We start from the raw sequence: 24,773 nt of genomic DNA on the forward strand, positions 1-24,773 counted from the left end.
TGCATTAGAGGCATGGGCTATGCAAAAATAGAGATATTTCGAGGAAATAAAAAAGAGCAAGTGCTCGACAACCTCGCAGAAAAATGGACAAGTGTCCGGCAGTAGAATTAGGGATACCTCAGTATCCACTTAAAAAAAGAGAGAGAAAAGAAGAAAATGATAGCCCATGGTCCCTCTAATAAGCAATATGCCAGCAAGAGTTGACAAAGATTTTAATTTCTAAAGTCTTTGATCTAAGAGTATGACATTCCCCTCCTCGGATCCCGTTTTGATCAGGCAATAAATGCAAAGTAAGTAGGCTTGAGAATTTTTGCAAAATAAAACAGCCTCAGTGAGATATATAAAAGATAATGAGTGATCTGAGAGAACCAATGAGGATAAAAAGGTATGCTAACTTTCTTTCAAAAATATACAAAAACTCCAAGTGACAAGATTGAGAAGAAAGGATCTTTACTCTTAACCATATACTTCCGTGACTATGGTACACAGTGGATTTTTAACACCCTGCAATTATAAAAAGAATGTTTTAAATGCTTACCCCAGATATTTTTCTTAACCATCCTTTTCTTGAGGACGAGTAAAAGCCTAAGTATGGGGGTATTTGTTGACGGTTCTTAAGTATCAATTTTAATTATCAAATAAACAAGAGAAAGGACCAATATGCAAACAACACCTAGAATTAGGGTTTGATCTGATAGAATTCCATGAGTTTTGTTGTTTATCTATTTCTGCAGGGGGTTATCAGGAAATAAGGAAGAAAGGCCCACATGTCGGGATTACATAGAGATATCAACGCACCGCGCGATTTTCTACCATCTAGAAGACTCCAGAAGCCACGGGAAGAAGGCAGAGGCCGAAAGGGGCCAGGCCCAGGGCGCCCGCCCTGGTGACCTGGGCGCCCGCCCCCTGCTGGATTCCATTCAGGACTCTCTTCGCACACGATGTTCCACCGACCTAATGGATCAAGGATAATGTAGTACCACCTCGCCTACTGACCCAAAAATGCATAGAGGAGGAGGACTATATAAGGAGACCCCCTGGCCCCTAGAGGAGACAAAAAATTATCATAGAGATTGAGGGGTGCCCTCGAAGGAAAACCTCTTCTCTAATTAATATTTTTTTAGGCTTAGCAACCAATGTAAAGTAGAAATAGATCTTCTAGTTTCTACTAGATTGAGAGAGATAGAGTGGAGGTGTAGATTGGAGGAAGCCCGGCCTGTCGGTGTCTACTCCAAGCTTGTACCTGCGGGATCAAGTTCTCCTAACCCGAAGCTTGCTCCTAGGATTCTTCAGTATTTCGACTTCTAAATTCTAGTAAGTTCTTGTTTTATTGTTCTTATGGTTTATGAGTTTACTTTAATCTCTTTGCATAGAGTTTAGAGTAATCATTGCTGGCGTAAACGTGGTGTTTAGGCTGGGGTACTCATAGATATTTCCTGACTAGCTAGACCGTGGTAGTAGTGAGGAACGTGACAATTCCGAGTTACCTTTGCAAACCATATCTCGTTAGCAGGAAGGATAGGGTTTATAGGTGCCGGTTGAACATCCTTTGTGGTGTCTAGATTCCGTTAGCCTCCCCGATAGAACAGTAGATCATCCTTACCAAGGTTAGAAGGAGACTACGGTTGCAGTCTTCTCTATTTATCACTCACATCGAGAGACATTCTTTGTTGCCTAAGGGTTAGTAGTAATAGACCGGTTAGTCAGATGCACTCTTTCTCCTAGTGGTAAAAAAATAAATACGATACTCTGGATAATTTCCCGGGTGAAGTGCTCACCGATATCCGTGCGCTTGCGGATCAATTACTTATTGCGTTCCCAAATATCAACAGCCACCTACTAGCTACATCAGAAGAAATTACGTTAAAATCCAGCTTGGGGGAGAGCACCCCCATTTATCCAGCTAAGTGTTTCTACTCACATTTATACTTTACTCAAATAATAAAAAAATGCATAATCATAAAAACTCAATTAAACATTTTGTGCTTCTATATATCTTTGCTTAGTTTGCTAAATAAATAAATAAAGTGTCTATGCCAAACTGAACTTCAATGATAAACTCTTACATGGATATGATGAATAGTTGTTCTGCCAAGTACCTAGTTTTCAAATTTGAGCTCTCTCTCAAGTTTAGGCATAACTGTTATAATTTAAAGCTTGCTCTAAACCTAAATTTGCGGGAAGAGTACCTGATCAAAAGTCTAAGTCATTAACAGATATGATATGGGAAGGTTGAGCTGCTATTTATCAATTCCTAGAGATGCTAGAATTCTGGAGAATTTTATCTTTGAAAATCTTTAAAATTTTGCATGATGAGTTCCTGTATGATGAGAGTTTGAAATCCTACCACAGCCATATATACAAGCTTATTAGACTATGAACCATACATTTACTTTTCACTGCTTATGAGCATTGAGTGTGGTCGAGCTGTGTAGACCCTTAGGAGCTTGTCATGCGGTTAAAATCAAGATTCACTTGCACGTTCACTCATACATGCTGCTTCTACTCCAGAAGTACGCATCCACATACATCCACTCATTTCCATATCCCGATTCACCCAAAATTATTCTACTCCTATCTAGGAGAGAATAGCTAAAAACATTATTTTGGTTACTACCACTTGCTACATTATTCTAGGAGGGTGAGTGCTCTAAAAAAAGTAAATACGAGGAAATAAAAAGGGGCAAGTGCCCGAAACCTCGAAAAAGAAAAAAAAAGAAAAAAAAAAGTGAGACGAGAGGTAAAAATGGACAAGTGTCCGACAGTATAATTAGGGGTACAAGATACCCACCTGAGAGAAAAGAAAAATAAAATATAGAGCATCTCATTCCCCTCAAAAGCCTCAAGTGCAAGAAAGGTATGTACCCCCTCAAAAGAGCAAAAGTAGAATTAGAGTTTCACCATTATTTTCACCATTATCACCATTCATTCGCCACACATGCACAGCTTGATTTGACTTATTGACTTGTTCTTCTAGATCCATGGTTTGACTATGCAATAAGTGTCTTGTAAGTATGTATTAGCTGTCTCCCACCTATGAGCTCCAGATATCAAAACCTTATTAGAGTAGGATGAGAGAGAAGGCAATACCACTATGCCTCATACCAAAAATACCACATACTTTGAGAGAAGGCATACACCATTACTGCCTTGGTAAGGATCCAGAAATATCACAAAAGAGAGACTAGAGAGAGTCATACAAGGAATCTCTGAGTTTTATTTGAAAATCTGCAATAACTCTAGAGCTATAGTTAATCGAAGAACAAGAGACATGGCGCCTGACTAGACCGTTCTATCTTTTAACTGCTCAAGACATAAGTTACGGTTGCAAGCCCCATGGTGGAAGGTAAAATGAGTTAGTTTAAATCTTAACAGTTTATCCTAACCCAGAGATGAGATCTTGTTTGAATGCATGTGTACCTTTAAGGTATGAAACCACTGCAGAAACTCTTGAGTCCATCTTTGCTCAAGGACGAGCAAAGGTTAAGCTTGGGGGAGCTTGTTGACGGTCCTTAATGGTCACATTTAACCACCAACTAATCACGAAAAAGGATCCAAATGCAACTGACACCTAGACTTAGGGTTTCATCTGATAGATTTCCACGAGTTTTGGTGTTTGTCTATTTCTGCAGGGGGTTATTAGGAAATACGAAGAAAAGGCCCACACGTCGGGTTTACATAGAGAATTAATGTGTGCGGTAATTTTCCATTATCAGGAAGACTCTAGAAGCAACTCGACCGAAGCGGAGCCGAGATGGGCCTAGGGCCAGGGCGCCCGCCCTGGTACAAGCACCAATCACACAATGGAGTACACCATTACAAAGATCTCGTCGAGCTGATCAAAATGCATATATTATTTGCTATATTTGGAGTTCGGAATCAAGAGATTAATAAAAGAAGGACTCCACATAAAAGAGCTGCGGGATTAATTGGGCCCAAATGAGATTTTGGTCCATTAAGGCCTATGTGCATTTTAATGAGATATGGTGGAAAGTTTAGTACCACATCGCCTGCTGAACCAAAAACGCACAAAGGAGGAGGACTATATAAGCAAGGCCCCTGGCCCCTGGAGGAGAACACATCATTATAGAGTTGAGAGGTGCCCTCGAAGGATAACCTTTCCTCTATAGAGAATTAGGGCTAGACATTCCAATGTAGTAGATTAGTTCTAGTCGGGAGTTAGGGAGAGCGGAGCTGCACTCCGGTTCTGGAGAAGTCTTCAGAGTTTTGGTATGTCTTTAAATTTATTGTAAGACTTATGATTTAATATATTTATCTTCTCTATTTACTTTTATGCCTTTATTATTATCGAGTAGTGTAGTTGTTATATTTTGGCATAGGATCTCTGTTCGCATCGAGTGCTCTAGTTATTCATGGTAATTATAGTGGTAATCGTTAGTGTAGATGTGGTGTCTATACTAGAGGTTACCTGAGGTTGCACCCAGTCCTACGGATTGTTGTGGTAGCCCTGGGGTCGTGACAGCCCTAACGGTCGACGTATTCCACCTCGTTCGGATCGATGTTTGTAGGACCGTAGTCAGAGCTTCCCAGCCCCCTTCTCATCTCTTTCTATGGTTGGTGTTCTGATGTCCCAAAGTGCTAATATGTGATTGTTATATCTATTGATTCTTTGTTATCATAGTACTGAAGTAATAGAGAAGTATACAGGAACCCAAGTCTTTCCCGTTGTCCTCCCGCTATGGCTATCTACGCATTTATCATAGAATTCTCACCTTTATATTGTTACCTATCATATATCATTTACCCCTACTTTAGTCTAGTTGGTTTATTAAATTAGTAGATGCATGATAGTAAGTTATCAGATTCTTTGACCTTAGCTTCCCAGTGGTAAAATATAAATAACGATACCTGGAATACTCCCGGTAAAATACAACGATGATGTTCTGTGCGCTTGCTGAATTTTTCTTATTCTTATTGCACTTAACGAATGTCAACACCTGTTTAAAAAAGGAGAAAAAGTGAGTTACCGATAGGAATAAAAGTAATAAAAAGAAGATTGAAGCATCGGTTAAAAACTTACATTGTTCTCGGGGACTTTGTACTTGGGGTCGATCATGCCGCGGTATGTGAGGGCCGATCTGTAGAACAGGTGCTCTTTCCACTCCTCCCACCACTGTTTGTATGCTTGAGTAATGAAGAGAGCTCGGATCTAAGCCGATAGATCGACGTCTATATCGGCATTTGGTGGAAGTTGAGCTATTCTAATCCACTCGAGACCGCTGGTTATGGTCTCCCTTGGTTTCACCACATCGGTGTAGCAGAGTGCAATCGGCAGCTATCCAAAGGCTAGTTGGTGAGCTAGTGCCGATGGGTTGTAAAACTCATAGGTCAGATTGGAGGCTTTCCAGCTACCAAAGAAGTTCACTGGTATGGCTCTCGGAGTGATAATTGCCATCATCAGATCATGGTCCTTATTGAGAGCATCATCAAAGGGGTGGAAAGTGAGTGGGAATCTAGTTTCTGGATCCTCATAGGGCATCCATGTCCACTGGTCTTTAGCCAGACCCTCATAGAGAGTCTAGAAGAATCGGCTGACCTGGTCTCCATTACCACCGGTACCAGGTAAGACTATGGTGGCTTCACCATAGTTCAAGGGGGGTGAGTTGCCGATTCTTCCTCATCCAGTTCATGATCATCGGTTATGTCTCTTGGAAAGCACTGAGCAAAAAGGTCGAATCCAAGGGGCTTGTGCATGTGGACGCTAAGCCACATATTGATGAACCACCAAGGTCCCCCTAAGTTGCCGATGGGTTGGCCTAGCAGGAGTTTCTGAGCTACTTGGTGGAGAAGGTGATAGACAGAGCCAAGCAAATATCGGCCAAGAGGAAATCGGCGGCCATCGGCCAGTCTTTCTGCTGCCGATAGATAGACAGAGGTTGGTCCTACCGATCGGCCACAGAAGACAAACTTATCTAGCCACATGTTTAGAAAGATAGCATGTTCTCTCTGTCCGATTGGCCCTATTTTTTGATACTTCTGGATGTATCCCGACCAACCGCCTATGTTGCGGGTTTCTACTTTGCGCTCAGGTTTGCGGTCATAAAGGTGGTTATCATCGGCAGATGATATGTCCAAACCAGTAAGCATCAGCACATCGGCTAAAGAGGGAGATGCAGGACTATGGCCGACTATAAAAGCATTGAGGGTATCAGACCAAAAATATGAAGCAGCCATCAACAGGGATTCATTCCTCTCCATATCGGCAATGGATAACCTAATGCACTGGTCCAATTTCCGTTCAACCCATTGGACTTCGTTTGAATTGCCGATTCTAAGAACCAATCCTTCCATCCCTTGGTAGGGCTGGGCCAGGAATGGAAAGTGTCTTTCCACAAATCTAGGGAGAAGTTCTCAGCTCTAAAGGGGATCCTATTTGTCTCTGCATTTATCAGATCGGTAGGATCTGGGTTTCCCAATGGACCGAGGCACTGGAAGTGAGGTTGATCGGTAGGAATCACAATCTTATCGGCCAACTCCTAAAGGGTTTGGAGGCTGAAGGAACAAAAGGAGACAAAAAAAGAAAAGAGAGACAAAAGTACTCAGTAAATAGATTTGTAGATGAATAGGAGTACAGTAAAAGTATAAAATAAGGGGATGGTAGGTTGACCTCAAGAACGACGAAGTTGATGGCCATCTCTTCCCGGGGAGAAGGAGTCGAGGACTCGGAAGATCGATGGAGGAAGCCCTTGATGGAGTTCTTAAAGTTATCAAGCAATGCCGCCGCTAGAAAAGTGGGTATGAGGCTGTAAAATGACCGGGTGAAGGAAGAGTACCGGAGAAGGAAGTATTTATAGAACAAAGAGGGTAGGGACAAATTTGACTTATCTCTTTGCCGCATCCGTGAAATCCGAGGGTGTTCAGGTGGATATGGTAACTGTTTGCACGATAATCAAGAGATTGTGCAGGTGATTTGACACCAAGCGGTCATGATTATGGAGAAATTTTACTGTGTGAGATCTCCTGGTCGGTTCATCGGTAGTCTTGTCTAACGGAAATGTCGCTGATGAGAGTATTCTAGAGAGATTCGGTTCGAAAAGTTGGGAAGTTTGAGGAACCTGCGGGAGGATCAGGCTGAGGTTGTTCAGATTTGGTGATTGATTACCAAATTGGGGAGAAGTAATTGCAAAAAGGCGTCATTACTGAGGAGAATTTCGGAGCATTAATGATGTTATACTCCAAAATTGGGGGGCATGTGTTGACACCGTTTTTGGATAGGTATCTTTGGGCGCACGTCTGGAGTTAATGAGGTGTAGATTGGCAGGTGGAGGAGTAGTGACTAGTCTACAGGAGAGTTGCTGATGAGGATTGATGCCGATGGAAAAGCAGCCGAATACAACTAAGTCCAAGAGTGGTGATACCTTCATACCGAAGCCAATGCTGATGGTTGCCGATGGTTGTGAAAAGCAGTCTGCTGATGACTGTGAAGGAAAGCGCAGGAGTTGTCGATTGACTCAGGATGGGGTACCGATTGATCATAGAGAATAGTTTAATGTTTTTCTTGGTTATTAGAGTTCGTTTTGTATACGGGTTCCGTTTGATTTGGAATTCGAGTCCTAGTCGTGTCTGGTTGTAGCTCTTTGGATAGGGTATAAATGTAGACCCTAGGGCAATGTAATGAGACATCTATCAATCAATCAAACACAAGTTTTTTACACATATTCCAGCATCTACTTTTCGATGACTTTGTCATATTTTTCCTTTTACTACGAGTTCTTAGGAATCCGTCGAGTCAAACTCGGCGTGTTCTCAAGTTCCGCGTGAGCACCTCCTGGCCGTGACATCCGGGCGCATCGCTGTTGTCGGGACCAAAGTGTTCGAAGTTACCACCTTTGTCGATTGTAAGGTCAAATCGGTTGGCACGCCTTAACGTTTGAATCGGGTATTAGCCCTTTGTGTTTGCAGACCAGCTTTTGCATCAACAATCACCAAGGTCATCCCCCGAGTTATCGTCACCGGAGTCGGATTCCTCTTCTTCGCTGGGTTCTTGGTCGGGCTCTCCACCATCTGCCAACTCTCCGTCAGTGTCCATCTCCCCTTCTCCTGGAGGTGGGTGAAGCTGATGGTATAAGTCAAATGCAATATCATGGTATTGCATCGCCATGTCGTTGACGGTATCCAGATGATGCGCCAACTCGAGCTTCTCCAGCTGCAGCTGATCCTCCCGCTGCCATGCGACGTCCCTCTGTGCAGTGACAGTGGCCGCCATCTTCTTGTACAGATTTTCAGTGTACTTGCTTTTGGTCAACTTGGCCTTCATTCTGGTCAGCTCGTGCATATATGTGCTCTTGGCTTCCTCCTCCCGAGCAATGGCTGTATTTCTTTCTTCCACCATGCGGGTCAGCATTGCCTCGCAATTCTCGGTGGCTTGTCTTGATTTGTTAACTGAGCTTTGAGTTCACCAATCTCTATAATGTTATACATTCTCTCTCTTGTTACTTCTGCCAACTCTGCTGACAACTTTTCCATTTCCTGCTGAGATGGGGAGCGGCTACTGCTAGCTTGATCATTTCTCGGGGCCAACTGGTGTCGAGGCACCCCCTTGGGACCGGTTCTCTTGCGAGGGGTTTGCTTCCAACGACCCATCCTGTAGAGGGTAAGTTTGAATTAGTAAGGGAGACCTTAAAGGTTAGCAAGAATGGGATTGATCCTATACAACCCAACCCGAATAAAGAGGAAGTAATTTAACCAAGTGACATATCATGATGCATGCACGTACTTACGATTCGTAATAGAAATTCATAACTATAACACTTAAAACTTTTGCAACATTGGGCTATACTTTACGTTGCTCCTCCACATGACCTCAAAAATTCTAGTAAAGCCTACAGACAAGGGTAAGGTAGAACTAAAGCACTTGGACTCAAAATAGGCAATTTTATATTATTGGATCCAGATAAGTTTGAAGTTTTTCAAAGGATACAACAGTCATCTTAGCAACGAATGCTCCGATACCAGCTATGGCAGAACCTCCTAAGTAGTTGGGCCCACCGACACTGGTCATTGTCCCAAGGACCTCTGACAGTGATGCCGGGGATCCTTCTACTCTAGAAGCCCGATGAGCATCCCAGGACGCCCATTCCACCCCTAACTGTGGCGTATCAACCAAGCTCGTCCTGACCACTAGCGATGGTCAATTAACGAGAACTTCTTCTTCTCGCCCTTACAGGATAGCAAGTGGCCACCTTAACACCAGGATCATTCGTTGCGAAGGCATTGCAGTATCAACAACGAGATATAACCAAAATAGCATTTCGGAGTAAAACAGCGGAAGCATTAAATAACTTAATTTACAAAAGTAGTTCTTCCAAGTAGTAAAGTGTTATTACAAGCCAGGTCTAGCGGAGCAACTTAAACCTTAGTACACAGATTACAAATTTACAGACCCTGCCCATGGGTCACGCTTACTCCTCCTCGTCGTCAACTTCGATGACGGTCACACAACAGGGTCCGAAACAAGTCGGCTCCTGAGCTTCACCAGCAACAGGGGTTATAAAACCCTGAGTACTGGAGTACTCAACAAGACTTACAAGGCAGAAAAAGAGGAGAACTTAGGAATAAAGGCTCAGGGTAGACAAGGGGTGGCTGAGCAAGGAGCCAAATTGTTTTGCTGAAAAGCTTACTAATAGTGCATCCTTACTTTCAAGTTTTAACCACAAATTCCTCTCCTCAAGAGGCCGAGGAGTTCGAGGACAGTCTATCTAGTTGCTTTTCACAGATAGGTCTGTAAATCCCTAGTCCTTAATAAAAGTATTATCCATCCAACGGCCATAACTTCATGTCACTCTGAGTTCGGGAATTGGGATCCGAACCTCATGAGACATTTTCCCCTTTTTCATTTTACAGCTTAGTTGCATATTTAACTACGATGAGGGTCGAAGGAATTGAGTCTCCCAATCGGGGAGCAACGACGATTCGAATCGCTTAGCAGTCCAGCTGGAGTTCCTAACTACCTGACATATGTAGAACCAAATATTGCATATGTCAACCCAAATCTAGCTCTCCCCAGATCTGACCGGGTTCGCGGCACCCGAGAGCACAGTACCCCACCATCCAGCCAATTTGCTAGGAGGTACACGCTACTTTCGCCATCGCTCCACGCCCAGTGCGCGAGTAGCCGTTCTCGTCGAGGAATCACAAGACCAGGGTTATCGAGGGCAAGTGGCTAGTACTATAAATTCTCAACCCAGCAGGCCATCAACGGACCGGTCCTTAATCGACACAGTTGGAGACACTACATTAAGACTCCATTCTTAAAGCAAGTCCACCGACCGGTCTCAAGTTGAAACATCATTGACCATAAAAGTATTCCACAACAACCCTTCAAACTTTCATGTTTGAAAACCTATCTAGTAGCAGGGCTAAGCATCACTACGCAGTTTTAAAATAAAACAGGTGCCAAGGACAAGATAACAAATATCAAGGTAGTAAATGCAACAGGAAGGTTATACCCAATTCTTGACTACGTAATGCAGCAATTTCAATTCATAAGTGATAAAAGATTTTAAATATTCAAGGAAGGGTTAAATGCATCCAGGGCTTGCCTTGGTTGCAGAGCTGAGTGGGTTCCTCGGAGACTTCCTAAGTCTCGCATCCTACTTCCTCGAACGGAACACCGACCTCGGGGTTCGGTTCAACGGTCGCTTCTTCGGTCACTTGCACTATACGTAAAATGATGTATGCTCATGATATGCTTATGAGAACATATAAGAAGGACCGAGTCGACTACAACTTTCCTTCTCGGTGCAAAACAGGCTAAACAGTAATTAGAGTTGTTTATCATTTTAGTGTTTTTACCCAAGAGGTTGCATCAGTAAATTAAGATTTCTCTTAATTCATAATTATCCTTAATTAACTAATTATTAATCCTTTTACCTTAATTAATTCTTGATTAGGTATTAATGACAGTAATTAAGTATTAATACCAAACAATAATTAAATGCCAAAGGTCGTTAAGGTTAATGACCTCATGTCAACACACAATTCCAAAGGCACTCAAATCCTATTTTGAGAAATTAAGCTAATTATCACTTAAATATTCTAGGATTATTATTAAATCACTAATTAAAGGTATATTAATATTTTATTCAAATATCATCCAAATGCCACCAAATTTTGTGTGAAGCCAGGGAATAATATTCGTTGGCATACCACAAATTTTGGTGATTTTTGGATATATCCATAAATTATTAAAATTCATGGAAGTTTTATTTACTAATTAAAGGATGCAATTTTTATATATATGTAAACTACCAGAAAATGGAATCTAGTATTTTTCCTGTGTTGTACCCATTGTATAGAACCTACACAAAAATTTCCATAATTTTTGGATCAGCACATGATTTACTATACAAAATCAAACATAAAATAAATTTTGCACAAAACGAAAAAGAAAAAGACACTGTGCCGCGAGCGGCCCAGGAACTCAGCACGCAGGCCGGCCTGCTCACGCTCGGCCCACGCGTGCGCTGCGCACGCTCTCCCCCTTTTCGCGCGGTCACTGACGGGCGGGTCCCCCCGTCAGACCCTTCTTCCTCCTCTCGCTGCGGCTCCGGCGAGCCCAAGCACACCGTCGGCGAGCTCCCGACCTCCGTGGTTGGGCGTGCTAGCTTCCCCAGCTTCACGGCCGCGTCACCCATTGACACCCTTTTCGGACGCTCTCCCATCCGCTAACTCCTATGGCTGCGTCCATGGCGGACAGTGACCTCGGTCACGCGACCGCCGGCTGCTACAAGTGAATAGAGCACAAACCGAGGGGCGCACAAGCACCAGTAGCTCACCGTGACTTCGAGGAGCTACTCAGTAGCGTCAGAGAGGGTCGGAAGAGGGCTGGCCACGGGAAGTGCTCACGGCGGCGATTTTGGCCCGAGTCGGAGGAGAACGGCTCGGGTCGGAGCTCTAGATGGTTAGAGCTCGAGGTGAGGGGTTCAGGAGGTAGCTAAGTTCACGGCGAAGCTAGGAACAGGAGCGCGGGGATGGAGAAGCCAAGGCAACGGTGAATTTTGGCGTTGAGTGGTGGCGGTTGGCGGTGAGGTTCAGAGGGGGAAGAAAAAAAATTCATGGCCGCTCGGGGCTTTATCCATGCGCCGAAGAGCGTGTTGCGGATGAGGACGCCCGGGCGAGGTCCAGCAAGCAGGCAGTTGCGTGGCCAGGTGCGTGGCGGCGCAGGACGCAGCTCACCCCCGACGGCCTGCAGTGCATCCCCCCCTTCGCGAGCACTGTAGCAGGGTTTATCCCCTCCCTTCCTTTTTTTTAAATTACTTCACCATTTTGAATAGAAGTCAAAATTTGGTCAAAACAAAAGTTCCTCAGAATTTTGCACTCTACAAAACTTATTTAAGGGCCCAGAGCTAATTTTGAGTGGAAGAGGATGAATTTGGGCAAAATAGTTTGAAATTCAAATCCCAATTGGTGGAAATTCCAATTTTAAATTTGACCAGAACAAAAATTCTAAAATTACTTTTGATTTTTCATAATAACTTGAAAATTTCCTAAAATAAAAGTTGTTCAATTTGAGGAGCTCTACAACTTTCATGTTGGTCATTTTTCAAGATTCCAAACAGATTTTGAATTAGGGAGTCAAATTGGGAAAGGGGGCAATTTGTGGAAATCTGTATTTTCAAAATTACTTTGGATTTTGTATTGAAAACTTCAAAAACTCAAAACACCAAAGTTGTACATCTTGACAAGATCTACAACTTTGCTTTTGAACTCAACCTCAAATTTTGCTTGGTTTTTAAGTTGCACAAAAGGGGGCAAAACTAGGGTTTTAAAATCAGAGTCCCCCCCCCCTTTTCTCGGAAATCTTCGAACACTAGGGATTTCACAATCACACTAGCCTCAATTCACAATGTAAGCACACTTTAATTCCCTAAGCACAAGCAACCAAAGTACACTTGTTTTAAGTTGGTGCATCAAGTTGTGCTTAATCAATATGCTATGCAATGCTTATGCTGACATGGTCCAGTTTTAGTAACCGTAACATCAGGGATGTTACAATTAATTAATCAATGCGAGCAAAGTAACCACCTTCGTAGGTCTCCATTATGGAGACCTTTAAATGGAGGCGGTTGTAATGCCCATCTCTGTAAAACAAAAACCCCAGCGTGGGAAAACTTCTTGTAGTAGTGTTGCAAACAATGTCTAGAACAACCCTCACCGATGATAGAGATGTCTCTGGATATAAATGGTGATCCAAATGTCTTCTCACTATCAAACGCTTATATGACCAAAATTTATCACCCATAAACTGACCCATCTTTTTAATGGATTTAGGATTGCTTTTGTCAGCAAAAGCATAAAGTGTTCTTCAGGTTAACCACAAGGATCAACTTAGCATCAAGAATATTTTAAGAAGAAAAAACCATAGCCACAAAGTTTTTAGGTCAGCGGGATCAAGGTATAGGGTCGTGGAACGTGGTATGCTACGTGCGATAGATTAATAAACTTCACGTCAAAAATAAACCTGCAAACGTAGGTTGGGGTTGATGAACCCGTCTCGAGGGTCAAAGGCATCGAAACCCGTTTTACGTGACTATGAGAAAAACTTGGACCATGAGTCTTATAATTATGTGTGTTATACTGTTAGACAGTTGAAGAAACCTCTCAAGATCGCTTTCTTCACAATCTTTTTGCAAGCGCACACTGTTCGCTAAACAGTCATTTAGACCGTTTAAACACCGTGTAAACACTGCGTAGTGGTACACCGTTTTTGTTTAATCATCCGTTTAGTCTGTATAATTACTGTTTAACCTATTTAATGGACTATTTAGCCCAAAAAATGGCTAAATGACAGGTGACCGACTGTTTACCATTTAGCGTTTAGAAAAACATTGTATGTGACATGTTGCTTTGGATCGTGACCACGTGACGTAGGCCCTCCCGCACAGCCCACCCCATCCTTACAGCTGGCGTTGGAGATGGAGAAGTAGACCTCGCCTGCTGTTGATGATAATTAACTGCAATTATAAATCATCAACTAATGTCGTAGAACAAACAAAAATGAACTAAAGTGCCCTATGATTAGATTTAAACGTAATGAGTTCCACAAAGACTAGTACACCTCTAGTTAGGTTTAGATCTAGTCTTAGAACTAGAACTAGAAGAGAGAAAGAGAGGTGGAAGATCTGGAGGAAGCCCCCCTGGCCTGTCGGTGCTCCTTCTTCAGCTTGTACCTGCGGATTCGAGTTCTCCAAGTTCTCCAGGAGCTTGTTGGATGAGAGATTTCTTCGGTCATCAACTTCTATTAGTTAGTGAGTTTGTTGTTCTTATTGTTCTTCTGGTTTGTAGGTTTCATTTGAGCATTTTGATCTTGTGCACTAGGTTAGAATATAATTCGTAGTGTAAACATGGTGCTTAGGCTCAGGTTACTCGTAGATGCGCCCTATAGTCCAGATCGGTGGTAGATCGCGAAGGTGACAGCTTTGTTGAGTCTTATATAGTTCACCTCCCGTCTGTAGGTTATATCTGTAGGAGACCTTTTGTTACGTGGTAGATTTATACTATGCTTGCGGTCTTCCATAGTAATTCTCCAACGGGTCAGTAAGTACGAAACTCTCTAAAAATACAATTAGACCACCCTAGTTCTCTCCCTCAACCTTCTAGTGTCTCATCCTTGATTGTGCTCAGATTAAGCCAAGATCAAGATCCCTCCATCTGTTCCTTTGGGTTCGATATTAAAGTTGGGTCATCCTAGTGAAGTGCTACATCGGTATCCTATCTGTGCGTTTGCGGATATTCATAGATCTTACTGTACATTAATTAATACCAACACCTGTGTTAGGGTTCTGGCATTTCCTGCTCTCACGCCCCCCTCTCTTTTTCACAAACTCCGACGGGAATAGAAGATGGTTTGAGGGAGGCATGTCAGCCAGGCAGTGAGGACGACGAGAGGGCGGTGCGGCAATGGAGGCAGCAATGCTAGGTCAGTGCGGGGCGCCCATGGCCATGGCGAAGCTCCAGCGAGACTGGGGAAGGGAAGTATGAGGTTACCGCGGGCACAGTAGGGTCCCACTAGAGCTCCAGCAAGACCCTATTGTGCCACGGCGTGGCGTTGGGTAGCAGCAGGGGCGAGGACCAGGATGAGGGCACAGACGGAAGGTGGGCCGTGTGGCTGGTGGCGAGGCTGCTGCTGGCCAAGGGGTGACGATGGAGGAGGTAGGTGCGAGGTAGAAGGCGTGGTGGAGCCAGGTCACGCGCTCGTGGAGCGCGCGGCCAGTCGCGCTATAAGTTTGTCCCTTTCCAACAGACAGTGTGGAGGAATTCATGAAGCCAATGTACCCGCAAATGGCAGCTTGCCGTAAGTTTTCGATCATACTTGCAGTGATTCACATGTATTGGGCGGCTATCCGAAGGGCAAGGAATGACCTAATCTGTAGAGGGGTTCATTTAAACTCCCAAGACTGCACAAGCATCTTCTTCAAGGAAGTAAGGTTGTTATTCCACGGAGCCAAACTAAGCCTATCTATTAGCGTCATTCAATGCCTAATACTTTGGAGCGGCCGAGAACGAGCAGATCAGCTTCGGCTGAGGAAACCACAAGAACACCACGATGCAATCGATGCAAGGCGGCTGGTTTCCTTTTCTTGACCGGGCGGCTAACGAAGTTGGCGCCTGATGAACGGGAGTTATAATGCAAAATGTACTCGCTCTATACCAAGGTTTACTATGCCACGTACACATTATTGTAGTTGAATACTCGAAGTCCTTAATGGCGGGTGATTTAAGATTCAAAAGCTATTCGTCAATTACAAGAAAAACGATGGGACGTACGTGGCAAAGCAACAACGCAAACGACAAATGGGAAATCTTGTCCTGAATCCTGACAACACGGCATCTGAGCTTAGCAGGCTTCGCACCTTCACGGTGGATATCAGGGAATCAAAGTTGAGAAGTGCTTATATAATTCAAAGTTAGTTGGTCCTCATCCTGTCATTTGTACGTACAGAGTGCACATATTTTTTCCATGGCGTCTCCTCTGCTTCTGTTCGTTGTTTTGTGTAGCTACTGCAGCTACATCTCTCATGCAGACAACGAGCATGGGTTTGTAGTGGTGCCACGCAGGTCTTACGAGCCAAAAGCAGTATGCTCTGCATCCAGCGGTACGTGACCTCAATATCTCCTCATCGTCGTCACTTGTTTGGCCGCCTACACATTTGACATTACGTAACCATATATACGCATGATGACTTTCAGTGAACCTGGAGCCGAGCAGCGCTACTCTGTCAGTACCTCTAGTGCACCGGTACGGACCGTGCGCGGCGTCACAGTACTCTGACATGCCGACGCCGTCCTTCTCCGAAACGCTCCGCCATAGCCGCGCCCGCACAAACTACATCAAGAGCCGAGCGTCCACGGGCATGGCGAGTACGCCAGACGATGCCGCCGTGACCGTCCCGACCCGACTAGGTGGTTTTGTGGACTCACTGGAGTACATGGTCACGCTGGGCTTCGGCACGCCATCCGTGCCGCAGGTGCTCCTCATGGACACCGGCAGCGACGTCTCGTGGGTGCAGTGCGCGCCGTGCAACTCTACCGAGTGCTACCCGCAGAAGGATCCTCTCTTCGATCCAAGCAAGTCTTCCACCTACGCTCCCATCGCCTGCGGCGCCGACGCGTGCAACAAGCTCGGAGACCACTACAGGAACGGCTGCACGAGCGGCGGCACCCAGTGCGGGTACCGCGTCGAGTACGGAGACGGCTCGAGTACGAGGGGCGTGTACAGCAACGAGACGATCACGTTTGCTCCGGGGATCACCGTCAAGGACTTCCATTTCGGCTGTGGCCACGACCAGCGCGGTCCCAGCGACAAGTTCGATGGCCTCTTGGGGCTTGGAGGCGCCCCGGAGTCGCTCGTCGTGCAGACGGCGTCGGTTTACGGTGGCGCCTTCTCGTACTGCCTCCCGGCGCTGAACAGCGAAGCCGGGTTCCTAGCCCTCGGCGTGCGGCCGAGCGCCGCCACCAACACGTCGGCCTTCGTGTTCACGCCGATGTGGCACCTGCCGATGGACGCAACGTCGTACATGGTGAACATGACAGGCATCAGTGTGGGTGGGAAGCCGCTGGACATCCCGCGATCGGCGTTCCGTGGTGGCATGCTCATAGACTCCGGCACGATCGTCACCGAGCTCCCGGAGACTGCGTACAACGCGCTGAACGCAGCGCTGCGGAAGGCCTTCGCGGCGTACCCCATGGTGGCAAGCGAGGACTTTGACACCTGCTACAACTTCACCGGTTACAGCAATGTCACCGTGCCGAGGGTCGCGCTCACGTTCAGTGGCGGCGCCACCATCGACCTCGACGTCCCCAATGGGATTCTGGTGAAGGATTGCCTAGCCTTCCGGGAGTCAGGCCCAGATGTTGGCCTCGGCATCATCGGCAACGTGAATCAGCGCACGCTCGAGGTGCTCTACGATGCCGGGCATGGTAAGGTCGGATTCCGAGCCGGTGCATGCTGAAGCTGTAAAGCAGTATATAGTATACTAGTGAAAGGCGCGCGCCCTCGCGCGCAAGATGCGAGATAATATAACGGTGAATCGAGTCATAATATATACAGTTATGATATACAGAACTGTTATTTTAGTATTTTGCAGTAGTTCAGTACAAACATGTTGTTCAGTCTACTAATATAGAAGCATATAAGCTTCTTGAAAGATTTAGGTGGTCTTAGCTGACTAATGAAGCTACAAAAGCGCACGGCAAACTTATTCTAATAATACAAAGAGTTTGACATGCACAGGACATATCATTTATTTTCTTCATGTGAAGCAAGTGCCCGTGCATATCACAAAATGATGAGGTAGACATTTTGTCGGTCCAAGATACCTGCTGTAAGAAACAGAAAATTTAGTGGAGAGCTAATAAACATGAGATAAGGCGTTTGTGTTGTAGGCGAGAAAAATTTAGTGATCTATTGAGATGGATATGGTATACATGAATATTAAAGATGTATCTTGCGCTATCCTACAATGATCATGTAACAGGATATTTGTCTACGATGGAAAGGGCTTATAATATTTTCATATTACAGAAGCAGAGAGTAATTTTGCGGGCTGGGACAGAGCCTACAGTACACACTGGCAACTGATACTCGTAACAGTTTTGAAGTAAGCATTACTGTGCAAGTTCAGTTTTAGTAGGGAAAATGGAAACTGTCAAAAGTAATGTGTTTTTTTTTGGATAAGCTAATTGAATCTATTAATCATTAATTAGTATTTGTACAGACATAGTAAATTTTTGGCCAATAATAATACTACTGATATATAAAATGGGTTAAAATATTTCGAGGAGCCATCATAGAAACGATCATAGAATACTTTCCAGTTTTCACTTACATTTTAGGTAACACAACTGTTTTCATGTAAGATACGCGAGGATAACTAAAACTGTGTTTAAAGAACAAAATCTCACTTTCTTTTTTGGGAGCACAATTGCGCAGTATTACTTTTACAGAGCATGTGTAAAGCCTGAACACAATGCTAATAGCCAGTCGAAGCAAGCCTTTATCATAGAGGAAGAATAAAAAACACTAAAGTTTAATGTTCATCTAAACTGGTCTATGACATTTACAATGTACCAAGAAACCAACTATGTTAACTACCCGTCAATTTTGATTCCAGTTTAGAGAACTATTTTGCCTAAAAGGGAGGCATCAGAGTATGCTAACCAAATTTAATCGCAGATAGGAGAAAGAGTGAAACCTGGCGTTAACTATTGGAACGCTGCAGTTAATTGTTGTGCTGAGACATTAGGCCACCCTTCTCTAAAAGTTCTGCAGGTCTTTAGCAGTGTCTGAGATTGATGCCCTATGAAGAACATCTGATACACATAGCCAAGGATAGAAAACAGGAGGTGCTGAATTTGCCTACCGTGGATGCCTGCAAATCAACCAAAAGATAGATAAGAAAAATAGGGTCCGATGTGTGAATACTCAGTAGAAACCGTCAGTTATACATACATATGTTTTTGTAATAGCTGAGACCTGAGAGCTGAAGGCCGACACAAAAGGAGCCCAGCTTATTACCACATCGTGTTTGCAGAATATGGAAATTGCCATTTCAGGTAATGTTATGATGCATGAGGATTTAGTCAAAACCAATCCATGTCACTCATGGTTAAGGGCAAAAGGATTTGGCATTGGACAGTACATGTACCAAATAATCGAACCATTTAGTTTATGGACTGTATTATCCTACTGCAAACCATGGAAGCCAAAAGACAGTATTGTACGGATGAACTGAGGAAAATAGGAAACAAAAAGGTAGCAGCAACGTACCAAGAATTATTAAGAAATCCAACTGTAACACAATATAGCTAGAGTCAATATTTTTGTTTAGATGCAAGATGAATAAAAGGCTACGGGGACACTTGAGAAGAGGAAGTAACGTAGCACAACAGAGGGTGCCTGCCGCTTGCAGGTACATCGTATTGCACTGCCCAGCAGGCATAGAACTTTAGCTTCCCGCTAAGTTCCTATACGCATAGATGATTTTGTAACTGGAGCTGCTTGTTTTTACCTTTACATTCTTCTTAGCGACACTTAGGTTGCAGCTGAATCAAGCATGAGCACATGGGAGGATGTCTCCTTAACCCAAAAACCTCATAAGAGTAAAAAAGTGTAAAGGAAAATAGTTAGGAACCATACCTCTTTTACATCACAAAGTAATAACCTTTAATACCAATAAAGCATGGCCTATTTATACCTATGTGAGTTAAGAACACACAATCGAACCACATTTGACACTAACCGATGAAGGGTAGGCAGCTTCTTTCATTCTTTAAGCCACAACAGTGTATTGTAAGTGGCACAAATTAGAGGTGGGCTACAATTAGGAACCTAGAAGGTGGCATCAAAATCATTCATAAATCATATAAGTATGTGGAAAGTAAAAAGAAACGTGAGGCAATGCCCTTCTGTTCCACCATCGTTAAGACATAGGACAATAAATCATGTAGAAAACAAAAGGTAAGTCGGTGGGAGGCATTGAAATAAATTAAATGGCATAATTTGATTGGATCATCTACGCGTAGAAAGTACCCTGAATTAGCAGCAGTTAAGCTACAATTAAACTCGAGAGCATAAAAGGACTCCAATATTGTGAGGAGCATGTAAACTCTATCCCTTTATTGCAACCAAACTCAGACATGAAAAAATAGTTACCTGCATTCCTTCATGACGGAAGTGTACAAACAAAAAGAAGCATATTTCCTTCTCAGTATAACATCCACAGCCAGAAAAAACTTGACAAAAATCTAGTCCTCAATACAAAGGGTAGACAAGCGGCATCAGGATATATATGAACATGTCGTGGACCGCTGAAGATCATCAGCCTATATTCCCAACTTAAATGAGAAATCAACTTCATCATAAGCCACCTGGGAAAAAAAATATTTCCCTTTCAAGATAAGACTAATAAGAGCGCTGAAGATCATCAGCTCATATTCCCAAATTGTATGAGAAATTAATTTCATCATGAGCCATTAAGCAAAAAAAAGTATTTCCCTTTGAAAATGGCATATGTTCCCAACTTATATAAGAATTCCTAAATCAATTTCATCATGAGCCATATAGGCAAAAAAAAAATATTTCCCTTTCAAAATAACCAGGCTATGTTCCCAACTTATATAAGAATTCCTCTTTGATGATGGCCTATACAGCAAAGGAAAATTTGTACCAGTTGCACCAACCATCAGGGGAAAAACAGTGGTTCGACATACAGTAAGCGATAAAATTTGCAGGAGGTCAACTCAGAGTGAGAAAGGGAGGAATATAGAAGAGGCTTGCCTTTGCAGAGAGGAGGTAACGCAGGCTGTAGCACCCCCAATCAGCTGTGCGAATGCATAATCTGGGGGAGGAGGCATGGGACAGATGACCACACCTGACCGAGGTGGGCTCGATGTGTGGTCCCTCCTTTCCCAACACAGCGCCGAACGCTGTGGGGGCGTTCCCTACCACCGCTGATGCAGCACGAGGCGTGGTTCGCGGAGCAACATCAGCTAGGGTTTCGTGTAGCACAGTAGCAGAGGTGGACCGACAGGAGGAGGCGGCGCGAGGTGGGAGGAACACCGGCGGCGACCAGCAAGGCACGCTCACGCGGCACAGCAGCCGGAACGAGCACCGCCGAAGGCTAACAGGCGGCGCAGCGCCGCAGGTTCATGACACTGTCAATCCCCGGCAACGGGGGGTCTGGCTGCAACACCGCGACGCGAGGGAGGAGGAGGAGGAGGAGGAGGAGGAGGAAGAAGAAGAGGAAGAGGATGGCCGCACCGGTTGCGGCCTAGCCGCGCGGGCCGCCGTGCTGGGCCGCTGCGGCGCCGCCTCTGAGGGACGCCGCTGTCGCCTCGTCAGGTCGGGTGAGAGAGGGATAGGGATAGGGAGAGGGAGAGAGACGTAAGACTGTCTCCAATAACAGAGAGGCAAACACAAGACGTATTTCAGGTTTTGGGTCATGGATAGAGAAAAAGTCAGGCACCCAAAGTTTTTGTTCTCCAACAACGCGAACGCAAAAGCACCCAGACTACTGGCCGCTCCGGGCCGCTCCTTGCAGGGTCGTGATGGGCGGGAGCTCTGCCGCTGCCTTGGTCGAGCGAGCGGGAGCGCCGACAACCTCGCCCCGCGGATGCTCCCTCCCCTGCGCGGTCAGCGAGCTTCCTCCCCTACGCGGCCGGCGAGCACCTCCTTCCCTCCACCGCCCCTGCGCCACAGCTACTCTCTCCCCTGCGAAATCCGGCGAGCACTGGGCGAGCACCTCCGCCCCCGACGCGGCGAGGAAGTGGATCCGGATCCGGCGGCGAGGCAACCAAGGCGGGCAGGTCCGAGGATGTGCCCCCACGGCGGGCTCTCCTGGCTGCGCCGGCCGCTCCACCACGACGCTCCTCATACGGGCCCACCACTACGACGCCATGGATTTTGCGTCGTGGAGAAAGACGACGCAAATATGCGTCCTGATTCGCCTCCTACCCAAAATGCATGCTCCGTTTGCGTCGTCTGTTGGAAGGATGTTTTTTACTGTGCATACCTTATTTTGCGTTTGCCTCTCACTTTGCATGAGCTGTTGGAGACAGCCTAAGCGGAACCAATAAACTCTACGGAGGTGGCGAGGCTGCGACTTTGTCCCGATCCAGGTAAAACGGAGAAGCCGAGTGAAAACAAGAATTTTTTTTTTTTTTAAACTGTGAAAACAAGAATTATGGAAAGAATCAGTAAGAATCGGTAACAGTAAAATCAGAATCCGATTCAATTGGAAATGTACGGCAGCAACCGGAGCCGTGGGTCCTCAGGATCCAAGGAACGTAAAAAAAAAAAAAGTAGACGTGGACACTGGTTCTGTGTTAGGAGCCCACCAGGTTTGTAGAGTTAAAAATAAATACGCGGTTCGGCGGCAGTACATGGGAACGTACGTCTGTGTGCTCTTGGATGCTTATTCATTTTCTTGTGACGTGCTCTGTAGACGGGTTCCTCTTCTGGTTCTGTGTTAGGAGCCCACCAGGTTTGTAGAGTTAAAAATAAATACGTGGTTCGGCGGCAGTACATGGGAACGTACGTCTGTGTGCTCAAGGATGCTTATTCATTTTCTTGTGACGTGCTCTGTGGACAGGTTCCTCTTCCTCATATTAAGCATCTTCCATGCCAAAATAGGACGAGCACTTCTTCTTAGCAACTCCTTAGATTGGGGCAAGCACACAATCAGGCACTACTAAATATCTTCTGAGAACGATATGATCTCACCTTTATGTGTGATTATGTCAATGTCGGGAACTATATATATGTGTATATACTGCAGCCTATAATTAATCTATTATAAAAATGTTAGGATTGTATTAATGGACGATGGGTTGATGACTTGATGACACAAGAGAGAAGTTTTGTAAATCCATCCAATATAATCTAATATATATACTAACAAAACAATTATAACTATTAGTTAATTCTATATCAAAAGTTGTATCTTATAATTTAAAAGCTTTTGTTCACGTCTTAAAATTTTAGTGAAGTTAACTAAAATTTTGTTAAGCGTGACTAATTAATATTTGTGCACACTGATATTCGAAAGTCGGACGCTACACCTTAAAATAGGTCAGTCTCAGTGGGATTTCACTAGGATGTTATACACATTTATTAGAGCGTCATGTCAGCAAACGTGCACTTTTTGCATGAAACGAAGAGGAGAAAGAAGAAAGTAGTTTCACCATGGTAAAACTCTGCGGGCGTTGTCCCACGCGGTGAAACGGGATGAAATTCCGACTGAGGGCCAGATCGTTTCACCATCTTGTATGTGATCTAATTATTTTGCAGCAATTAAATGCTTTGCTTAGCCTTGGAAACAATAAAGTGAAAAGCTTCGTTGCTGGGGTTATTTCATAGATGGATTCATTTCAATCTTGATGACGTGTTAGTATGTGAAACCATGCGGTGACCTTATCCATTGAGACTAGCCTTAGTAAAATTGACTTTGGACTTGTTTGGTTCCTCTTGCTAAATTTTAGCCAACTAAATTTTAGTCACTTTAGTAGCTAAAGTTCCAAACACGCTAGCTAAAAAGAAACTAAAATAGTTTAGTTCCATTAGTCATCTAAGAGTAGCTAAAATAATTTTAGTTAGCTAAAATTTAGCAAAGAAAATCAAACAGGGCCTTTATGTAGACTCGTGTGACTAGATGCACTACTACAGAATGAGGCATTGGTCGATGCCCAAAATCGCCAAAAACCTCGGCCTTTTTACGGACCGGGGTTAAAGGCCCCTTTAACACCGGTTCGTAACACGAACCGATGCTAAAGGGTCTTGCCCAACGGCTACTGACAGGTGCTGTCGGGGCAAGGACCCTTTAGCACCGGTTCGTGTTACCAACCGGTGCTAAAGGGCCCCTTTAGCACCGGCCAGTGCCACGGGCCGAGGCAAAGCCTTTAGCACCGGTTTTTGCCCTGAACCGGTGCTAAAGGTACGGTTTATAGGCCGGCTCCCTCCTCCCCTCTGCCCATTTGAAACCGAGAGCACTATTGTTGTTCTTGGAGCTTCTTCTTGCTTGTTCTTTATTTGTTCTTCATCTCCGACGCCCATCGTTGATCTTGTTTGACTCCGTCATCGTCTCTTCGTGCTTGGAGTTTACTAACTTCAGACTTTCTTGTCTTTTTCATGTTGTTTTTGGCTTGTGATGTTCCCATCATTTTTAGCTCAAATCAACTTTGTTATTTTGAATCATTCACATGAATTAGTATCCATATGTATATATATATATCATATTTCATGGTTGACCTATTATTAATGTAGTTTGAAAGAATGAATTATAGTATTTTTTATGATCATAGAAAGTAGGATAGTTCAAATTAATTGGTTTGTTAATATCACTTGATTTATTTTTATTACTACATAATGTCCATTGTATAATTTAGAAGATTTGTTGAAGTAACTAGACAAATAAAGGATATTATTAGGTTCTTCTTTAATCATACATGTTTACTAGCAAATGTGGAATTTATAATTGTTTAAAAATTGAGTATGGATAGTAGATGGCAACCGTGACCGGGTCTTCGGTCTCTCAACGGGTTCAAAAGCGATACCGGCCGGAACTTCCTCTCATTACTTGTGGCAAGTGTGGGCAGAAGATTGTGATGGAGTACAAAGTGTCGAAAGAGGGAGTAAACAAGGGTCGTATATTCTACAAGTGTCCGGATCGTAATGTGAGTTATTTCCAGATATTTGCTTATATATGTGCTTATTTTTTTAAATGATATTAATTAAACTTTTGATTCTCTCTTTT

At 44.2% G+C, this 24,773-nt stretch overlaps 1 protein-coding gene and 1 long non-coding RNA gene across 8 annotated transcripts; one reads left to right on the plus strand and one right to left on the minus strand.

The window, feature by feature from the left end:
• LOC8072847 (aspartyl protease family protein At5g10770) lies at window positions 15,980–17,513 on the plus strand. The gene is made up of 2 exons (XM_002436895.2): window positions 15,980–16,118; window positions 16,213–17,513. Exons 1-2 carry the CDS (start codon window positions 15,983–15,985, stop codon window positions 17,472–17,474), a joined length of 1,398 nt encoding a protein of 465 aa, XP_002436940.1. The 5' UTR covers window positions 15,980–15,982; the 3' UTR covers window positions 17,475–17,513.
• On the minus strand, window positions 17,543–20,794 carry LOC110431211. 7 transcript variants are annotated; one of them, XR_002448587.1, is made up of 4 exons: window positions 20,177–20,794; window positions 19,533–19,852; window positions 18,717–18,893; window positions 17,543–17,844 (listed from the first exon to the last, which is right to left on the minus strand). It is a non-coding gene; the product is annotated as an uncharacterized LOC110431211 (long non-coding RNA). The 7 variants fall into 7 exon arrangements; XR_002448591.1 differs by having other exon boundaries at window positions 19,533–19,614; window positions 19,764–20,794; XR_002448588.1 differs by having other exon boundaries at window positions 19,533–19,614; window positions 19,719–20,794.

Source organism: Sorghum bicolor, chromosome 10 (genome assembly GCF_000003195.3).
Source record: "Sorghum bicolor cultivar BTx623 chromosome 10, Sorghum_bicolor_NCBIv3, whole genome shotgun sequence".
Classification (NCBI taxonomy): Eukaryota; Viridiplantae; Streptophyta; class Magnoliopsida; order Poales; family Poaceae; genus Sorghum; species Sorghum bicolor.

Excerpts from the sequence above, each read along its gene's own strand:
- LOC8072847 (XM_002436895.2), top strand. The coding sequence starts at position 15,983 with ATGGCGTCTCCTCTGCTTCTGTTCGTTGTTTTGTGTAGCTACTGCAGC. Across the intron at positions 16,119-16,212 it reads AGTATGCTCTGCATCCAGCG|TGAACCTGGAGCCGAGCAGC; the intron begins GTACGTGACCTC and ends GATGACTTTCAG.